Below are 17488 nucleotides of genomic sequence, written 5' to 3'. Positions count from 1 at the left end.
TGGAGAGTACAGTGGAAAATGATTTACCAGGAATGCCTAACACCTGGTCTGTTCAACATTAACATTTTCGGAGGTGAGGTATATTAACTTCAAAGGAACACGGCAACTGGGGGGGCAAAGGCATGTTAGCACACTTCTGTTTCAATGCTTTAAAATACATAAACAATCATGAATTATGTATCATGAGTTGACCACTCTAACAAATCATTCTTCAGCTATTTTAATGGTGGGATATTTTCAGCTAGGGGTGTTCGTTAAAACAAGTCCTTTAGAACAATCCCATTGTTTGGATGCTTCTCGATTTGGAGTCTTGGAGAGTACAGTGGAAAATGATTTACCAGGAATGCCTAACACCTGGTCTGTTCAACATTAACATTTTCGGAGGTGAGGTATATTAACTTCAAAGGAACACGGCAACTGGGGGGGCAAAGGCATGTTAGCACACTTCTGTTTCAATGCTTTAAAATACATAAACAATCATGAATTATGTATCATGAGTTGACCACTCTAACAAATCATTCTTCAGCTATTTTAATGGTGGGATATTTTCAGCTAGGGGTGTTCGTTAAAACAAGTCCTTTAGAACAATCCCATTGTTTGGATGCTTCTCGATTTGGAGTCTTAGAAAAAAACGATCTGTTGGCTCACCACCTCTCTAGATGTATTTATGCAGAACTGCCCTTAGTCCACCTCTGTTTCACCTGTTTGAGTCACCTGAGTCACATTCTGTACTTTTCAAGGCCCACCTCAAAGAGTACCTTTTCCCTGATGCTTTCCCTGATGTTCCCCCAAGATGGGAGGCAATAGCCTTCCCTGAACTGCCATAACAGCGGGGCTGTACCATTTATTAGGCTCTGCCTTGAATTATAGTTCATTCATATGCATGTCTTATCCCCCTCCTTGAGGACATGAACTGTATCTCACTCACCATTGTATGCCTAGGAGCAACTAGTACAGAACCTTCCACAGAGCAAGTGCCTGGAATCGTGTAACATACGGGACAGCAGGGAAAGGCCTTAGAAAGCATTTGGACACCCTTTTTATTTTTCTAAATGAGAACCAAAGGCCAGTGAGATAGACATTCTTCGCCAGAGTCAACAGCTAGTCCTTGCCAGACTCAGAACTAGAACTTAAGTCCTTTGACCTGTCATGCCTCTAGAGCACACACAATGATCATCCGACAGCTTGGATTGACTCAGAGTATCTTTGAGAAGTGGGAGGTATTAACCTTGGGTCCAAAGGCTCACTGGAAGGACCCATACTCATCTGAGGGGTGGAGGGAGTATAATCAACCACAAGAACAGCTACCCAGCCGAGAAGTGTCCCCATGTGCCAGGCACTGTGGTAGGCCCATTACACAAGTTGCCTTGTTGTCACTGTCTGCTCAAAATGGCCACCCGATCTCAGAGAACTGACTTCTCTCCCTTTTTCCCTTCTAGGCTAATGGAGGTTGGCAGGATGCTACTACCCCTTCATCAGTGACCTCCCCTACAGAAGGCCCTGGCAGTGTTCACTCTGATACCTCCAACTGATCTCCCAGCAATCGCATCCCGGCTGACCCTGTGCCCCAGTCGGGACAGGGCCAGGAGGGAGGGTTTCTCTCCCAACGCTGAAGCGGTCAGACTGGAGGTCGAAGCAATCAGCAAACACAATAAGAGTCTCCTTCTCTTCTCTTCTTTGGGATGCTATTTCAGCCAATCTGGACACTTCTTTATACTCTCTTCCCTTTTTTTTCTGGGTAGAAGCCACCCTCCCTGCCTCCAGCTGTCAGCCTGGTGTCCGCCATCTTTCCTGTCCCCTCCCTCCTCTGTCCTAGACTCCCTGGGTCCCTGCCCTCTATGACATCACGGAAGGATATTTTCAACAATTAGAGGAATTTAAAGAGGAAAGAAAATAATAAATGTGTTTGTATGTTTTCATGCTGGTGGTTTGAGGAGCCAAATTTACCTCACTCGGATCCCTCGCTCCCTCTGTTAACAGGCAGCCCTTCTCTTGTTTCTCTTCTTACTCTCACTACCTCTTAGCAGGAATGCGCCACATTGTCCCACTCATTCCAGGCCCCCTGCCCCCTCTTGCTCTTCCCTCCCTGGGCTGGTTCTGCTTAGAACACTTCCTCCTCTTCCTTCCCAGCCCCAGCTGTGCCCCGGGGACTGCCATAGCTGGGTTTCTAAAGGTGCCATGTTTTCTAGTCTCAGCTCCACAAGGTGGATTCCGAGGCAGGAAGTCTAGCCTCGGAGAGGACATAAGCAACAAGAAGGGCAGAATTCTTGGAGGCTTCCTCCTTCTCCTAACAGCTCTTGGTTACAGAGGCACAGTCTTTGGAGACCACGTAACACCTAGTAAGGAACGTCCAGAACCTACCGCAAAGCCAGATCTGAATGGGCACGGTGATGAACCACTAAGGAGTAGAAAGTTCTTAACCTGCAGCCCTTCAACTAATCCTACACACACACACACACACACACGTGCACACGCACACCCAGGCACATGTCAGCACATGCACGGCTTCACACATTCATTTTCTCCCAGTCACTCATGTGCCACATTCAAAGACCCACATTAATAACCAGCAGTTTGCCTTGTGAGCCCAGGAGAGGGAATTAGCAACTCTGAGTGAAGGTCACTGGCGCAGAGACACAGTATGTGCTGGGGCTTCTGGGACCTGTAGCCCCCCAGCATGCCCACACACCAGAACGATATCCACAGGACTCCATCATAATGGAGGCTGTTCCTGTTCCTGCCACCTCTGGAGCGCTCAGGGAGCCACACCTAGTACTTACGATGTCTATAATGGATTTGGGTCTATTCTGCTTTTTGGTTTTCTATGGGGGCGTTGCATTAATTATTCAAAGTGTTAACATGGCACCATGTTCTTGTTCCGGAGGGGTTGGAGAAGATCACGGCTTAGGCAGATTTTGCTAGCTTCATTTGAAAATCTGGGAGCGATGGGTTTCGAAAGGGGGAAGTAATGTTTTGAGTGGAATTGTCACAGTGACTTTCATTTCCTTGGAATATCTGAGAGGAGAGTACTAGAAAGCCGTTCTGTAGTGTCACCTGAGCTTACAGTCCTCATGGCCAGCTGCCCCAGTGAAGAAGATGGTGGCTCTGTAACCCGACTGTGATGGGAGGTGGTCACATCTCTCCGTGCCTCATTTTGTTCATCTGTAAATTGAGGATTATGATGCCTGGCTTACCAAGAGGCTGGTCAGAGACTGAAGGGATCGGTTTCATTCATATCCCATCCGTAAATGGGAAGTCAGGGGAAGTGTCATCCCTGAGACAAGTGGGTTTGTGCCATGGCAGGGCAACATAATGGTTTTCCTGTTCCAGCTTCGGGTTACCATCAATACCCTTGATGACAAAGAAAAGAAGGGGTATTACTGTTGCTTTTTTGTTTGTTTTGGTCGGTTTGGTTTCATAGACTAGAGCTAAGCCTCCACACTAGAAAAATAGGACCCGGTTCTCTTAGTTTGTACTTGAATCCAATATGTGGCCTTGTAAGTGCTTAGCCCCCTGTCCCATCTACTCTGTTTGAGAGGCCTGTGGGTGAGAGAGAGGACACTGAGGGGGAAGGGTGGCCCGCTAAGGAGGTCATGGAAATGGTGCATGGCGCTACAGTAATGAACAGAAATTGCTCCTGTGTATATGCTGGGGAGAGGGGAGACCTAAGAAAACAGAAGGTGTGTGAATTTGAAGGAAAGGCAAAAAGTAAGTCTTTGGCAAGATGGAATTATGCCTTGATGACGAAGAGCAGTGGAGAGACTGTGTCTACTGACGTGTGCCCCCAATCACAGCCGAGCTCAGTAGAGGGGCGTCCCGGCAGGATCCATCTTGTGACAACCCTGTTGTTGTAGAAGCAGTGGAGAACCTTGCTCAGTGTCAGGGGCACACAGGAGCACGGCTGGATCACATGCCTGACCACACAAAGTACAGAAGAGACCCAGCACGGTTCTCTTGGCACCAGGAAGAAGGATTCCAGATTTGGGTTGAATGGTTGCCATTTTAAGTTGATGAAACAGATCAGAGCAGAGCTACATTTGCACAGACAGTTTCTCTCCCCGAAGGAGTTTGCACGGAGTCTCACCTCGCCCAGCATCTTCCCTCCCCACTCAGACCTCTCTGTTCCAGTTTCCCGCCCACCCCCACCCCCCACGCCCACCGTCACATCCAACATGGCAGCCACCAGATCCCCCTGACAGGAAGCAGAGCATGGGAACTCTGGCAGCAGAAGGAAGGGGATGGAAAGAGCGTGCCTCTGGAAATCCAGCTCCCTGGGAATTCCTATTCGGTCAATCCTACAGACACCAAAATGTACCCCAGGCCTCCTGCATTTTCTGATGGGAGTGGGAACTCCCCGTTGTCCCTGGCAGCCGATTTCCCCTGAGTAATACTAGCCCTTGGGATTGCCTATCTTGTAACTCTCCATCTCATCCTCCTTTTCACCCCTAACTCTTCCCCCTGGCGTGGAACCGATGCCTGTGCAGTACTTCTGCCAAGTGGCACCTTCCTTACGTTGACTTTCTTTATTTTTTTCTTTTTTTAAATGTTGCTGTGGTGGTGGTTCTTTATTTGCTGGTTGCCTTCTCTCACATACCTTTACCCCCCACACACCTTTTCCTTCTGAGTTTTATTTTTCTGCCCAGAAAAACCTGACTTCGATACCAAAAAAGATGAAACTACAGAAACTCAAATTTAAAAAAAACTTAAAAAAAATACAAAAAAATACTCAACAATTCTTTCAGCTTTATTAACATTTTCCATTGTTTCTTGCGACTTGTGTCTCGTTCTTTGTAGTATTGATGATGAACATTTGATAATGAATGTTCTTGTATATTCAGATAAAGAAAAAAAAAACCAAAAAAGCGGTCTGAATTTAATAGTGTTTATAATAAAAATTTTAAAAATGACTCTCATAGCACGCAAAACAGGATGGGGGGGCTCCCCCTCTTCTTTCTGTGACAATACACATCATTCCTGCGTTCGTTTTTAACACCAAACTACCTACATGAATCATTTCCCCATTTTTCTTTTATTTTCTTGCATTTGTGAATTAGTTCAAGAATGCTAGAAAAGTGTCGAGTTGTGCACATTCATTTCCTGTTTCACAATGTTTAAAAGTGACAGTAATTCATTTTGTAAACTAAAAAAAAAAAAAGGTTGGGATAGTGAGCATAATAGGTACAACCTAACACGTTATGTTTATTAACTTTGAGACCCAGAAATAAATTCTTTTCTTTCTTTATTTCTGCTCTTTAAAATATAAAAAAAAAAAAAAAATTATGTTTTGTGTTACTTTGGGTTGTTTTATGGAGGGGGGGGCTTTTTTTTAATTGTCAGGATTATGATCTTGCTGTTTTTATTCCTTACGTCATGTATATGAGGTGATGTGAAAAGATGACATTTGTAGAGTAGGTGGGTTTCCTTGTACTTCTACTTCGCTCCAGAACTCAGTTGACTTCAGAGACAAAGATGAAGCCCGAGTGGATGGCCCATCACTCACCTGCGTTTCTGGAGTGAGTGGCAGTTCCGCAGTCCCTGAGGGGGGAAAAAAAAAAAAAAAAAACCACAGGGACCTGGGTTCTCCTTCCAGCCCTTTAAAAATTCAAGGAACTGGCCTGGGAGACCTTTGATATGGTAGGGAGAGACTTTTTGCCTTTGTTGACCGTGAACGTCATGACGAAGTGCTTTCTTTTCTTTCTTCTTGTTCAATAACAACATTCCGGGAGCCCTCTTACAACAGGAGAGGATTTTTTTTTTTTACTTCCAGAAGCATCCCACAGACATCCTAGTGTCATGGGGTCTGGGCTCCATAGACGAGATCCTGGAGGCTGTCCCTGGGGTCATTCGGCCTTCTGAGCCCTGTAGCCCCGATGTTGGATGAAGAGTTGAGAAACTGAGCCTGACTCGGGGCTCTCCTTTTAATGCTGCGAGGTCAAGTTTGATGCCTTGACAGCATACGTCTTACTACCCTCAGGCTGCTGAAAAGCCAATGGTTAAACTGGCTTGATTTGGAATGTTTTTATTAGTCATGGGAGAAAAGAAAGCAGTATATTCTGGAAGAAACTTACCTTAAACATCTTTCATTAAACAAAAGATGGAAGTGTCCGGAAAGCACCTAGAACATAAGCAGGAGAAACGAAGGGGAAGATGCAGGACTGTGGGACAGCGCGTCGCAGGTGTTTCTGCCAGACACCCGTCCGCCTGTTCCTGAGTCAACAAAACAGTGACGAGCTTTTCACATCACCTTCATAGTTTCAACACCCAGCTCAAAGCTTTCTGGAATCTTTTATTTTTTGTAAACTTTTTTTTCCCCCTTTTGTTAAAATGAATAAAACAGTCAATGTTTTCCCCCTTTTCTCTCTTATTACTTCCTTATTTTTCGAATTATTTTGAAGTGCTTTCCTTCGGTTGTTGGTTTTATTCTCCCGCTCCCCTCCCCTGTTCTTATTACTCAGAGTATAAACCTGCAAAGTTCTGCTCTGTTTTGGTTTTGAAAGTTTAAGCTTTTCTGCTTCTGTGAGAGCACAGGCTTCTGTCCCTTTTGATTCCAACTGAACTTTTGTGTTCTCTAATGATACTAACATGGTGTAGGTTTTGCAGTCTCCTAATTTGTACTGGTAATGCATATTCCAAATAAATAGTTTCTTTTGTTGCAAAAAAATATATATATACTTGTATTTTGTGTAACTTTCTTCTCTTATGTGCTGGCAACCTTGGCTTCCCCCAAACTAGGGCTGCTGTTAGGGTGAATTAGGTTTAAACTATGTCCCTAATCGTTTTAAAGCCTACCTACCAGGGCAGGGGGGCAAGTGACCTCGCCTATGAAGTCAGAAGGAAGAAAGGGAAGAAGGAGGGGAACTTTTATGGGCCATGATTGGCAGCACCCTATCTTGTCTTCTTGCCAGTGACTGGCTGCCACCCACCAGGCACTGGTTTAAAAAAAAAAAAAAAAATTACCAGGGAGATTTTCCATAATAAATTCTAAGTTTTTAAGTCACAGCTGTTTGCCCAGTGCTTCCCCTTTCCTTCTCTTGTGTCCGCTGGGATCTGGCCAAAAGGAAAATCCTGGCACCCAAGAGACGGTTCGGAGGAAGGACTCTGGGTTATGAGTAATACTCCGTTGTGGAGTATCAGAGGTATGTGAGATGTTACTGGTATAGAGCCGTCCACCTCCCATGTGTCACGTCTACCATCCCATGAAAGCCTCCCCCCCCCCATTCTTTGCACTCATACTGTGCCCCTGACCTTTGGGTTCATGGCCTGTTACAGTGTTTGGTGTCCCAGACATGAACACCGTCTTCCCAACCAGGCGCAGGTTGGAACTGAGCTGGCGTTTGGCGTGTCGCCCCTCCCGGGACATCGTGTGGACTCTTTTCTTGTTTCCACGCCCTACGTCTCCAGAGCCCCAGGGAGGCAGGCATGGGTTGATGTATTGAATGAATGAATCGCTCATCCTCTCATCCCAGTGGTGATTCTAATCCATAGAAAATAGATCAAAGGGTTGGAGAGTCCATGAGGATCCAATGATCGTTGTTTTTAGTAGACAAGCAAAAAGCCCAGTTGCGTCACTGGCACAAGGCTGTCTACCCCTGTTGACTTGGAGAACATCGCCAGCAGCCAAAGTGGAGGTCCCGCCTTCCCTCTTCAAGCCTGAACATTGGAACACACTTGTGGGAAGTGTGTGCGTGCCTGCAGGCTCGGATTATTTCCTTTTCCAGTTGCACGAAAAACTGTGGACCCGACCCTTCCCCCCACTTTAGTACTTGGAGTGATACTAAACTGTTGTAACAAGTAGACCAAACATGGATGATGCCTCACATTCAATACAATCTATTTCTTACTTAGGTAATAGGTTCGGGCCAGCATTCCCGGTCAGGGTCCCTCTTCTCAGTGGCGTGATTCCAGCACCCAGCTCCTTCTGCTCTGTGGTTCCCGCCTCTAGCTGGCAGAAGGGAAAGCAGGAAGCGGGCTCACCGTGTCTCAAAGCCTTTGACCGAGACCTCCCTTCCACCCATTTTCTTAAGTGCAAGGGGTTGGGGTGGGGGGGTGGGGCTGTGAGGATGATCAAGTGGTCCCTGGCTAGCCAGCCACTTCCTGGCAATAATGCCACACCCCAGCTTTTTGGACAGTTAGTCCTCTGTGTCAACAGCTGGTGTCCAAACGGATAAATGAGCACCAAAGACAACCCCGTCTGCTTATTTCAGTGCACAAGGCACGCTCCCAGTAAAGACATTCCCAGTCAACCTCCCAGAACTGACTTTGTTACTCTTCAGTGGGGAAGACAATCTGTTCCCACCTTCGGTAGGTGGCCCCTATGTCCGTTGCTGGCTGGAAGGGTCAAGGCTGGTGGCCAGCAGTCACTTTGAAGACTACAGGTCTGAAGCCTTAAAATCATAAAATCTGAAAAGCTCACTGCCCTCTGCCTGCCCACCCCCCGCCCTGCTGACTTCTGTGTCCTTACCCTCATAGACTTATGCCACTTGTCCAATTAAAAAAAAAAGACATGCAGCAAAATGTCAATGTTCTGAGCCCCGTTTGTTGTCCACAAGGCAGCTTCTGGAAACATCTGGCGTAGGGAGGGCCTTCAGCTCAGTGTTAAGAAATGATGCAGTGTGTCCGGGAGGGTGTTTTAGCCTGGATCTCAGGACTGGAGGGCTGGCGTGAGGAATGAGGCCCTGCTTTGGGGGCTCCGTTCTCATGCTTTGCATTAAAGCTGCGAGAGCATACAGAAACAGCGGAGGGTTTCCTGTGAGAGGCAGTCTCTGGCTGCTAGCCTTGGGCGGACTTCTGAGCCCACCCTACCCAGTGTGGGTGTGGACGAAGACTTGCTGTTAAGGCTTGTGACAATGACAGTGTCCATGGCCACGTGGTTTGGAGAACCACTGTCTCCGTGTATCCTCCTTGGACCCAGGCAAAACATAGCTTAGCTTGAGCTCCCGAGTACCCCTGGGTAGAGCAGGGGGCTTCAGGCACTAACATCCACGTTACACTGTACCCCGGGCAGAATTCGCTCTCTCCCATGGTATTCAGCCACATGGTCCAGGGTAACTCACCAGAACCATCAATGAGCACCTCCTGATAGCATAAAAGGCACCAAGTGCACTACAAGTATACCACAGGACATTGAATATAAACCTCCCATTGGTACGTATCCAGGGAGAAATTAAAGTTCAACATAAAATCCTCCTCCCCTATAAATTAAAATTCAGATGCTAGCCCACAGCCCTGCCTTCCCAGACCTCCTCCTGTGTCAGCCAGGAGTCAGCCAGCACTAGTGTGGAGACCTCCCTTCTACAAGAAGCGACAGTCCATAGGAACGTCTGTCACTATTCGGGTCCCTCCAAAGTGCCCTTAATCCAACCTTGCCTCTCTCTAGGACCCCACTTTTTCTAAAAAGTCAATTTAGGAGGCATAGGAATGAACCATAGCTCATCGGTAGCCTGCCCCACAGAATTGAGAAAACACACGCAAAGCCCCAGTGTCTAGTCCAAATTGAGCCCCCCGGAACCCAGATCATAGTTTCACGTGGTGATCGCTAATGAATGGCCACACCAGAAACATGATTGTTCACAGAGGATACAGGAAAAGGCAGCAAACACATGACAGAGTGAGAAGAAAACCTATAGCTCAGTCTCCAATGCCGATTGATTGGTATCATCAAGAGTGTTGAGAAAAAGCCACCATCAAGAGGTTAATTTTGCACGCTGCTCCCTGTGTCCTGGGGGAAACAATCCAATCTCTGCATTCTGTCTCCTCTCCCAGAGAATGACCTTTGAAATATTCATGTCTTTGTGAAAAATTCAAAAATGTAAAAGGGGTGCCCTCCTGTCCACAGGCTCACTCGGGGCTCCCTTCTTCCCCACGCTATTCACAGACCTGTTTAAGATGTGTCTCCGCTTCCACTTCCCGTAACGCCCTGTGTTCCTAGTCCCAGGTATGTGGATCCCTGTAGCACTGTGACTTCTGCCCTTCCTTCTCTGGACATTCCCCAGCTCAGGGCGCCATCTGAGCTCTTCCTTCACCTTGGCTGAGCCAACATCCAGCGGCTGAACCCAGGCTAAGGTCTACCCCATCACCGCTCCCCACTAACCTTGCCTGTCGGTCCTGAGATCTCTTTGAGGTTTGCCCTAGTGTTTCTCTCCCATTTCCCCCAAATCCCTTTCAAGCAGAGCCAGTAAAGTTAAAATTGCCTGCCCTGCATTTTCCGCGGTGACACCCCTTCTCTGTCTTACGGAGGGCTCACGCGCTTGGCCGTTCACCCCAGACATTTGTTTCTTCGTGTTACTTTTCTAATTCTATTTTGAAAAGTCTTTCAGAAATTCTGCGTCTGTCTAAGGCTTCCATTGTTCAGATAGATTCTGCTCAGCTCTAATTCCTTGAGTCCCTCCAAGAGGTGGCTTCCCATCACCCACATTCAGCCGCTGTTTTCCCAACAGCCTCTGCTGCTGTGGTGTGTTCCCACCCCCGCCCTCCTTTAGAGCACTCTCTGGGCCTGCCCTCAGAGCACAGGATGCGTCAGAGCCTCTACACACACACCAGCTGTAATGCTGAAATTCGCTAATTGTTCTTGAAGCATTTAAGACTTTCCCCTTCAGATGCGTCCACATTTCCTCTTCTCATCTAGTGAGATCTTTAAAGTCATCCACGGGAACATCTCAGATTGCTTCCCGCACTGGCTTCCCATCTGCCGCCTTCAAGGGGCCCTTCCTGGATCCTTTGGTGTAAGGAATACATAGAGTTTGCTCACTGAGACCTTAAAAGTTCAACTACAGAGACTCGAATGCTAGCTTCACTACATTCAGATTCATTCTGAAGCTATGTAAGAGAATTCTTCTCGCACTGACCCATTCTCCAACATTCCAACACCAGCTAGGGGCCCTACAATTCAGTTCAATTCTGACGCTCACTACCCAGGGAGAGCGTCAGCCTCCACAGGCGTGAAGGCTCAAGCCTGCCCTCAGTTCGGACGCCAGGTGCAGGTAACCGGTCACCCATGCTTCTGACTGACCAGTCATAAATTGAAATTTTCCACAATCCCCATCCCTGGTTTGATAATTTGCTAAAACCGACACACAGAACTCAGGAAGCCACTTTAAAGTTACATTTACTGATTTTTTTTTTAAAGATTTTATTTGTTTATTTGACAGACAGAGATTACAAGTAGGCAGAGAGGGAGGAAGGGAAGCAGGCTCCCTGCCAAGCAGAGAGCCCTATGCGGGGCTTGATCCCAGGACCCTGGGATCATGACCTGAGCCAAAGGCAGAGGCTTTAGCCCACTGAGCCACCCAGGTGCCCCACATTTACTGATTTATTATAAAAGATATAAATGAACATCCAGATGAAGAGACACACGGGATGAAGCCTAAATGGGTCTTGGGTGTGGACCTTCTGTCCCTGTGGAGTTGGGGTGCACCGTCCTCCTGGCACATGAATGCATTGGCCAACCCAGAAACTCCCCAAACCCTCTGGTTTAGGGGCCTCGGGGTGACTGGCTAGGTCATCAGCTTTTGGTGATTAACTCAATTTCCAGCCCACTGCCCTCCCTGGAAGCTGGGGTGTGGGGCTGAAATGTTTGAGTTTCTAATCAAGGCTTGGTCTTTTCCAGAATTGGCCTCCATCCTGGCCTCCAACCCCCTAGAAATCTGGGGTCCTCAAACAAAAGATGCACCATCACCTTTCTCACTCAGTAATTTCCAAAGGTTTTAGGAGCTCTGTGCCAGGATCCAGGGACAAAGAACAAATTCATTTCCCAGTACACTGCAACTACTGACCAGCTATGTGACCTTGGAGAATTGCTTAATCTGTCCATGCTTCAGTTTCCTTCTCTATAAAATGGAGATAATTAATACCTATTTCACAGGGTCATCAGGAGGATTAAATGAGTTACTACTTAGAACAATGCCTGGCTAACACAGACTATTGCTACAAATGAATGTACTTACAAGCAGTGTTATGCATTGTCCTCTCGCATATCCTTCCAGGTGCATCTCCTTCTCTGAATTCGTAACAGTTAGGATGTCCTCTTTTTTCCCCTCGTTCCACTGTAAAGAACTGTGTTATGTAGATTTTCTTTTTCTTTTTTTTTCTTTTTAATATCTGTCTAGCCAGGATGCAAGATCCCACACTTCCCAAGGAAATCCCTGTCACCTCCTTGGCTCCACCAGCATGTATTACACCGTTTCTCCACTGTTCCTACCTTAAGAGAAGTTAGGATTCTTGAAGCAGTCACAAAACCTGAGGCTTAGAAGTAGATAAGCTGAGCTGATGTTGAACAGATCTGTAAAGTCGTTGAAGTCTGTCACTATCCAGGCTGCATGTTTTCTTTAAATTCTCATTATCTCCTCGAGCTCCTTTTCTAGACTTCTCACTACCAAGGACGTATCAGCTTAGGAGGAAAGGATGAGATGTGCCTCTAATATCTTACTTGAATGGCTCCAACACAGGTGACCCTCTCTGTCAGTCTTCCAGCTCCCTCTAACTTTCATTGAAGGCTGGAAGTTTCCAGCCACTTCTTCAATACCCACAGCAGGCACTGAACAGGAATCAGGAAATATACCACAAGATGACCAATTATGGTATATTTGAAAGTTACTAAGAGAGTAGATTCTAAAAGTTCTCATCACAAGGAAAAAATCATTTCCCCCCTCTTTTTTCTTCTTCTTTTTTTTTTTTTTTTGGTATCTATGAGATGATGCACATTAACTAAACGTATTATAAAATGATTTTTACAATATATATAAGCCAAGTCATTACACTGCTATGCCTTAAAATTATATCTCCATAAAACTAAAAAAAGAAAGCTGCCATTTTTATGAATGGCCCAAGAGTTGCCAAGTTGCAGTGCAAAGACAGGCCCCTGGGCAACTCTCAGAGAAGGGAGCCGACCTACCAGGTCCTACCTCAAATTGAAGACAAAGGCCTGTCTGTGTAGGCCTGGCCTAAATTAGCCTCCAGGCATGTCCAGAGGACAGGCCAGTGAGCAGAGAGCCCTGGAAGGACGTCATTTCCTGCATATCCACACAGTCTGGAAGCTCAGATGGGGCCTTCTGCACCTTGTTCCAGAGACCAAAAGACCATGACTTGCGAATCACATGAACCCTTTGTCTCCTGCACATCTCTGCCTCTTGAACTTCGGTGACATAAGCGCAGCTCTCGCACTGCTAGGTCCATAGTCCTATCTATCCACACATTACCTCTCTATTCAGCACAATTCCGTCCCTGGGACTTGCCATGCATGGCCAATACCTCCTTTCTGCCAACAGCAGAACCTCTGTGGGGGATTCCGTGAGTCCCTGGGGCTCCTCTCCCAGGGGGTTGCTTACTGCTTAGGGCATCGAAGACACTTGCCAGACAGGCAGTCATCTGCATGTTCCTGCAGTAAGCGCACATTCCCTGACCACCTTCTATGTAGCCCATTGCTGCTCTGTCCTTCTCGAGGATCTCGACCCCTGGTGGGACAACACTGGGAAGACTTTTTCAATAAGACAAACGGTGAAATGAAAACGACCAAAATCTCCAGGCCCTTGTTGATAAATACGGCCTGTGTTCATCAATTTACAAGCTTGGGCAAAACTTTAAAATTACGATGTCCAGTAACAAAGCCCCAGCCCACAGGAAATGGAATTAGGCTGTGCTTATGGGAACAGATGTGGATTAAAATGAAAACATGCTTGCGATCAGGTGACTCCGAGCAACGAATCCCATCACGGCGAGGAACAATAGCAGCTCAAGAAGCTGGGGAGGAACCATATGAGCCGATTATTTTAAATCATCTAGCTTCCAGGAGAGGCGCGAGGATGCTGGGGAGGAATCCCGAAGACCCAGAAGCAATGACAATGCTGATTTAAAGGCTTCCCAAGCCTGGAATATAGTTACTCTCCCTTCCTCCAGTCAGACAGGAATTCAAGTCCATTCAATTCAACCAATACTTGTTGGCAGCCGACTGTGGGGCAGATGCCAGTGAACAAGAGAACTAAGATCCGTGAACAATTGCTTTCTTTAAAAAAAAAAAAAAAAGTATGTATGTGAAGTTAGGCTGCTCTGGAGAAGTAAAGAAACAACGTTAGAATGATGGGAAAGAAATACTGTGATTTTGGAGGGTCTTCCTTGATCTTTCATCCTTTTTCCTACAAGTTCAAATAAGAAGCATTGGCCCTTGCCCATGGTCTTCTAACAGCACCCCCAGAACTCCAGGCTTATTCCCTTCTTTCAGGCTTATTGCAGACTTTGCTTCTGATGTCACGACATCAGCCACCGTGGATGCTGGCCCAGGCCACAGTCCTAGACCCACTCACACACGCCTTCTTTGAGCAGCTGCCCGTCTTCTTCTCTGAAGCCTTTCTTGCTTCCTGGCCTCCTCTGGTCCTCCAACACCGCCCGCCCCCGCCCCCCTCCCTTGGTTGGCCTTGAATTGTTACTAAATATCTTCTGTCCCCACATAAACAGTGAGAACTTGGGGCGATCCCCCACACAGGGAGGCAGGCACCCTGTCCTACAGCCAGCAGGTGCTGGGACCCTGAGGAGCAGAAGGGAGGAAAGACAGAAGGAGAAGGGATGGAGACAGGAAACGGGGAAGGACACGGGAAAGTGAAGGGAAGAGAGAAGGGGTAGGAAGAGGTAGCAGGGAGCGAAGGGAGAGAAAGGGAGAAGGAGAAGGAAGACAGAAAGAGGGAGAGGACCAGCAGAAACGTAAGGAGGAGAGGGCAGGGTGGGTGGGAGGAGCCACTCCGCTAAGACATGAAAGACATGTCCCATCCTCCTCCCCTGGAGTGAGATCTCCGGCCCTGGGGAAGGAGGAAGTCAAAGCAGGCGGCTTGAGAGAAACAAAGTCTCAAAGACAGGACGGAGCAGGTGGGAAGACAAACTTGCAAGGCACGACCACACACTTTTGTTTAAGTGAGCTCTGCCTGGCCACACTTGTGAATGTCACATCCGTGACTTCGCTATTTAAAGAATCCGAATTATTTTTAAGCTCTAACCGGCCTGGCCTTGGCTTGGACACAGGCTTCTTTGCGGCCATCCATTCCTGCATTCGTTCACTCACCAAGTCCGGGATGCACACTCGCCTCCCTGTCCCGCGTCAGGGTCTGGTCTAGGAGCAGGGACCCAACAACGACGAAACCCCTGTGGTCAGGGCGCTTGGGTCCCCGTGGGAGGGACGAGAGACAGGAAAGAAAGAAAGTGAGCAGGCGGCGTGTTACGTGGTGATGTGCTGGGGGAGAGGAAGAAAGGACCAAAGTGCTCTCGTGAGTCAGGGCAGAGTGGCTGAAGGAGGGGAAGTGGGGAGACCATTCAAGTATCTGAAAAGGCTGTTCCAGGCAGGGGAACAGCCCTCGCTAAGGCCCTGAGGCAGGAACACACCCAGTCGGTTTGAGGAATTGCAAGGAGCCCCAGGTGGCTGAGTGGGGGAGGAAAGAGAGGAAGACGATGAGGAGATGGGGTCGGAAAATTATGGCATAAGGAGGACAAAACAGAGTCTCCTATGTGGCCTGCTAAGGACTTTGGCTGCTCTGTGAGCGAGTCTGGCTGCCTCAGAGGCTTTGGGGCAGTAGATGGCGTCATGTGACATAGCATGTTTGTTGCTGTAGGACGCTGGCAGCAGGGATGGGGACTGACAGTTTGAACCCAGGGAGGCTGCTCAGAAGACAGTGGCACTACTGGGGCCAAGAGGAGGCAGTGGCTTGGACCTACAGAAAACCCCAGTGTACGGGAAGCGTGTTTGTCTTCGCTGGGACCTGCCTCCAGCCACATGCTTTCTTCTGCCTGGAACGACTTCTCCCGGCTACCCGCTTTCCCACCCTTCAAGGCTCGGCGCCGATGTCACCCACTTCCCCGGCAACCCCACAGAGGACGACCGCCCACTCACTCTGTGCGTGCCGCTCTCGGAGCCTGGAGCCCATCCTGTTGCAAGCCCGCCTTTACCTCTGCCTCCTCCTAAATGGAAGACGCCCCGATGTTAGTCGGTCGACACACATTTATACTCAGTGGGGATGAAAAGGCAAACAAGACGCTACCCCAGTCCCAATCGAGTACGGGGAAGCAGCTACTCCCACACGAACCACACGGTCTGGTTCACGTCCACAAGTGAAGAGGTGAACAAACTGACCAGAAGCCAAACCCCCAGGACTTGCCATGTGGTGCCCTTACTCGCGATGCTGTTTAAGGCAGGTTCTCACGGGCTGCTTCCACGCTTCCCCTGGCTGTCTCCCCGGGCTCAGCACCCCCAGGATAACTGCCTGCAGATGCTACAGTGCCGAGAGCAGGATCCTGTCAGAGTGAGACCAAGAGAGCCCACGGAAGATTCCAGAAGGGGGGAGTGCAAGATGATTATAAGTAGCTGTGAATGTATTTATTTTTTTCCCGTAATACTCATTGTTGATGCAAAGCTGTCTCCCTAGAGTCTCTCGGTGACATTTGTTACTTGGCTTTTTTGGTCCTTAAACAGAAATTCTGTCCTTTTCACTAAATTGCTCCTTCTCTGCTAATGTTCTGTCTCCCCCAAGTCCCAGGCAGAGCATTTGACATTTGTTATTGGTAGAAGAGCATCATTTGCTGAGTGTGGGAAGAAAAAAAAAATTTTTCCCCAAAGCGGGGAAAGGAATGATTACCTCAGATCTCCTCACTCTTTTTCTCCTCCCTTCAGACACAACAGCAATGCGCAGCCAGGCTGGGCCCTGTTGTAGTACCAGGGCCAGTACGTGTCCCCCCACGCCAGATTCATGGGGACCTGTTGTAGTATCAACTGTAGACCTTTCCGGAGAGAGTCAAGGGTGACGGGTCAAGGACTAAGAGGGTGCGGTGAGGGCTTCAGTGACATCATTTTCACAGAGGGTGACGTCATCTTGAAGCCCGGTCCTGCCCCTCCCATCAACAGGCATTTCCTGAGAACCTACCGTGTGCCAGCATTGTTCTGGGTACTGAGGGCAACAAGCAGAAATGAAAATGCCTGGTTCTTTCTCTCAGGGGTGCTGACGGGCCGGTGGGGGTGTCTAACACTGATCCATTACTCACACAGACGGGCATAAATCTGCAACATGGTTATGTTTTGTGAATAAAAGACTTGTGACCCTATAAGCGTCTACACCAAAGAAAACTGAATTGGCCAAGGGGGTCAAACAGCCTTCTTGAGGAATTACCTCTCGGGCGGCAGTCTGAAAGGTCAGTTGAATAATGATGGGTGAGGAGAGAGAGTTCTAGGCCAGAGTGACATTAGGTACAAAGGTCGTCTCGAGCCGGGGAGCTGGCCGGTACCATGCCTGAAACTCCTTGCTAGAGCAAGGAGAGGTACACAAGGAGGACCACATGGGACCTGGGTGCCGCAGCCATCCAACACCTTGTCCCTACTCCAGAGTCCCACAAAGCAGCCTCGCCAAAAGGAATGCAGGCTCTGATGGACGAGGAGCTCCTTCTTTGGCCTTTCCAACGTTGACCTGTTGAGCAATCCTGTGCCGAAATGTAGGGGTAGGAAGAGAAATAATTTCCATTCTCG

General features: G+C 48.1%; 1 protein-coding gene across 5 annotated transcripts in view; it reads left to right on the top strand.

Annotated features, from left to right (window-relative positions):
- Positions 1-6665, top strand: part of PBX1 (PBX homeobox 1) — a 278651-nt gene extending 271986 nt beyond the window's left edge. For 4 of the 5 annotated variants that reach the window (XM_059413407.1, XM_059413406.1, XM_059413410.1 and 1 more), the window contains one exon: positions 1440-6665. In XM_059413407.1, coding sequence (XP_059269390.1) covers positions 1440-1532 — 93 coding nt within the window. In that variant the 3' untranslated portion in view covers positions 1533-6665. The remainder of the gene's footprint in view (positions 1-1439) is intronic. The other variant, XM_059413409.1, reaches the window with a different exon arrangement.
- The last annotated feature ends 10823 nt before the right edge of the window (positions 6666-17488 follow it).

Source organism: Mustela nigripes, chromosome 10 (genome assembly GCF_022355385.1).
Source record: "Mustela nigripes isolate SB6536 chromosome 10, MUSNIG.SB6536, whole genome shotgun sequence".
NCBI lineage: Eukaryota > Metazoa > Chordata > Mammalia > Carnivora > Mustelidae > Mustela > Mustela nigripes.
This window is presented reverse-complemented; position numbering and strand designations above follow the sequence as displayed.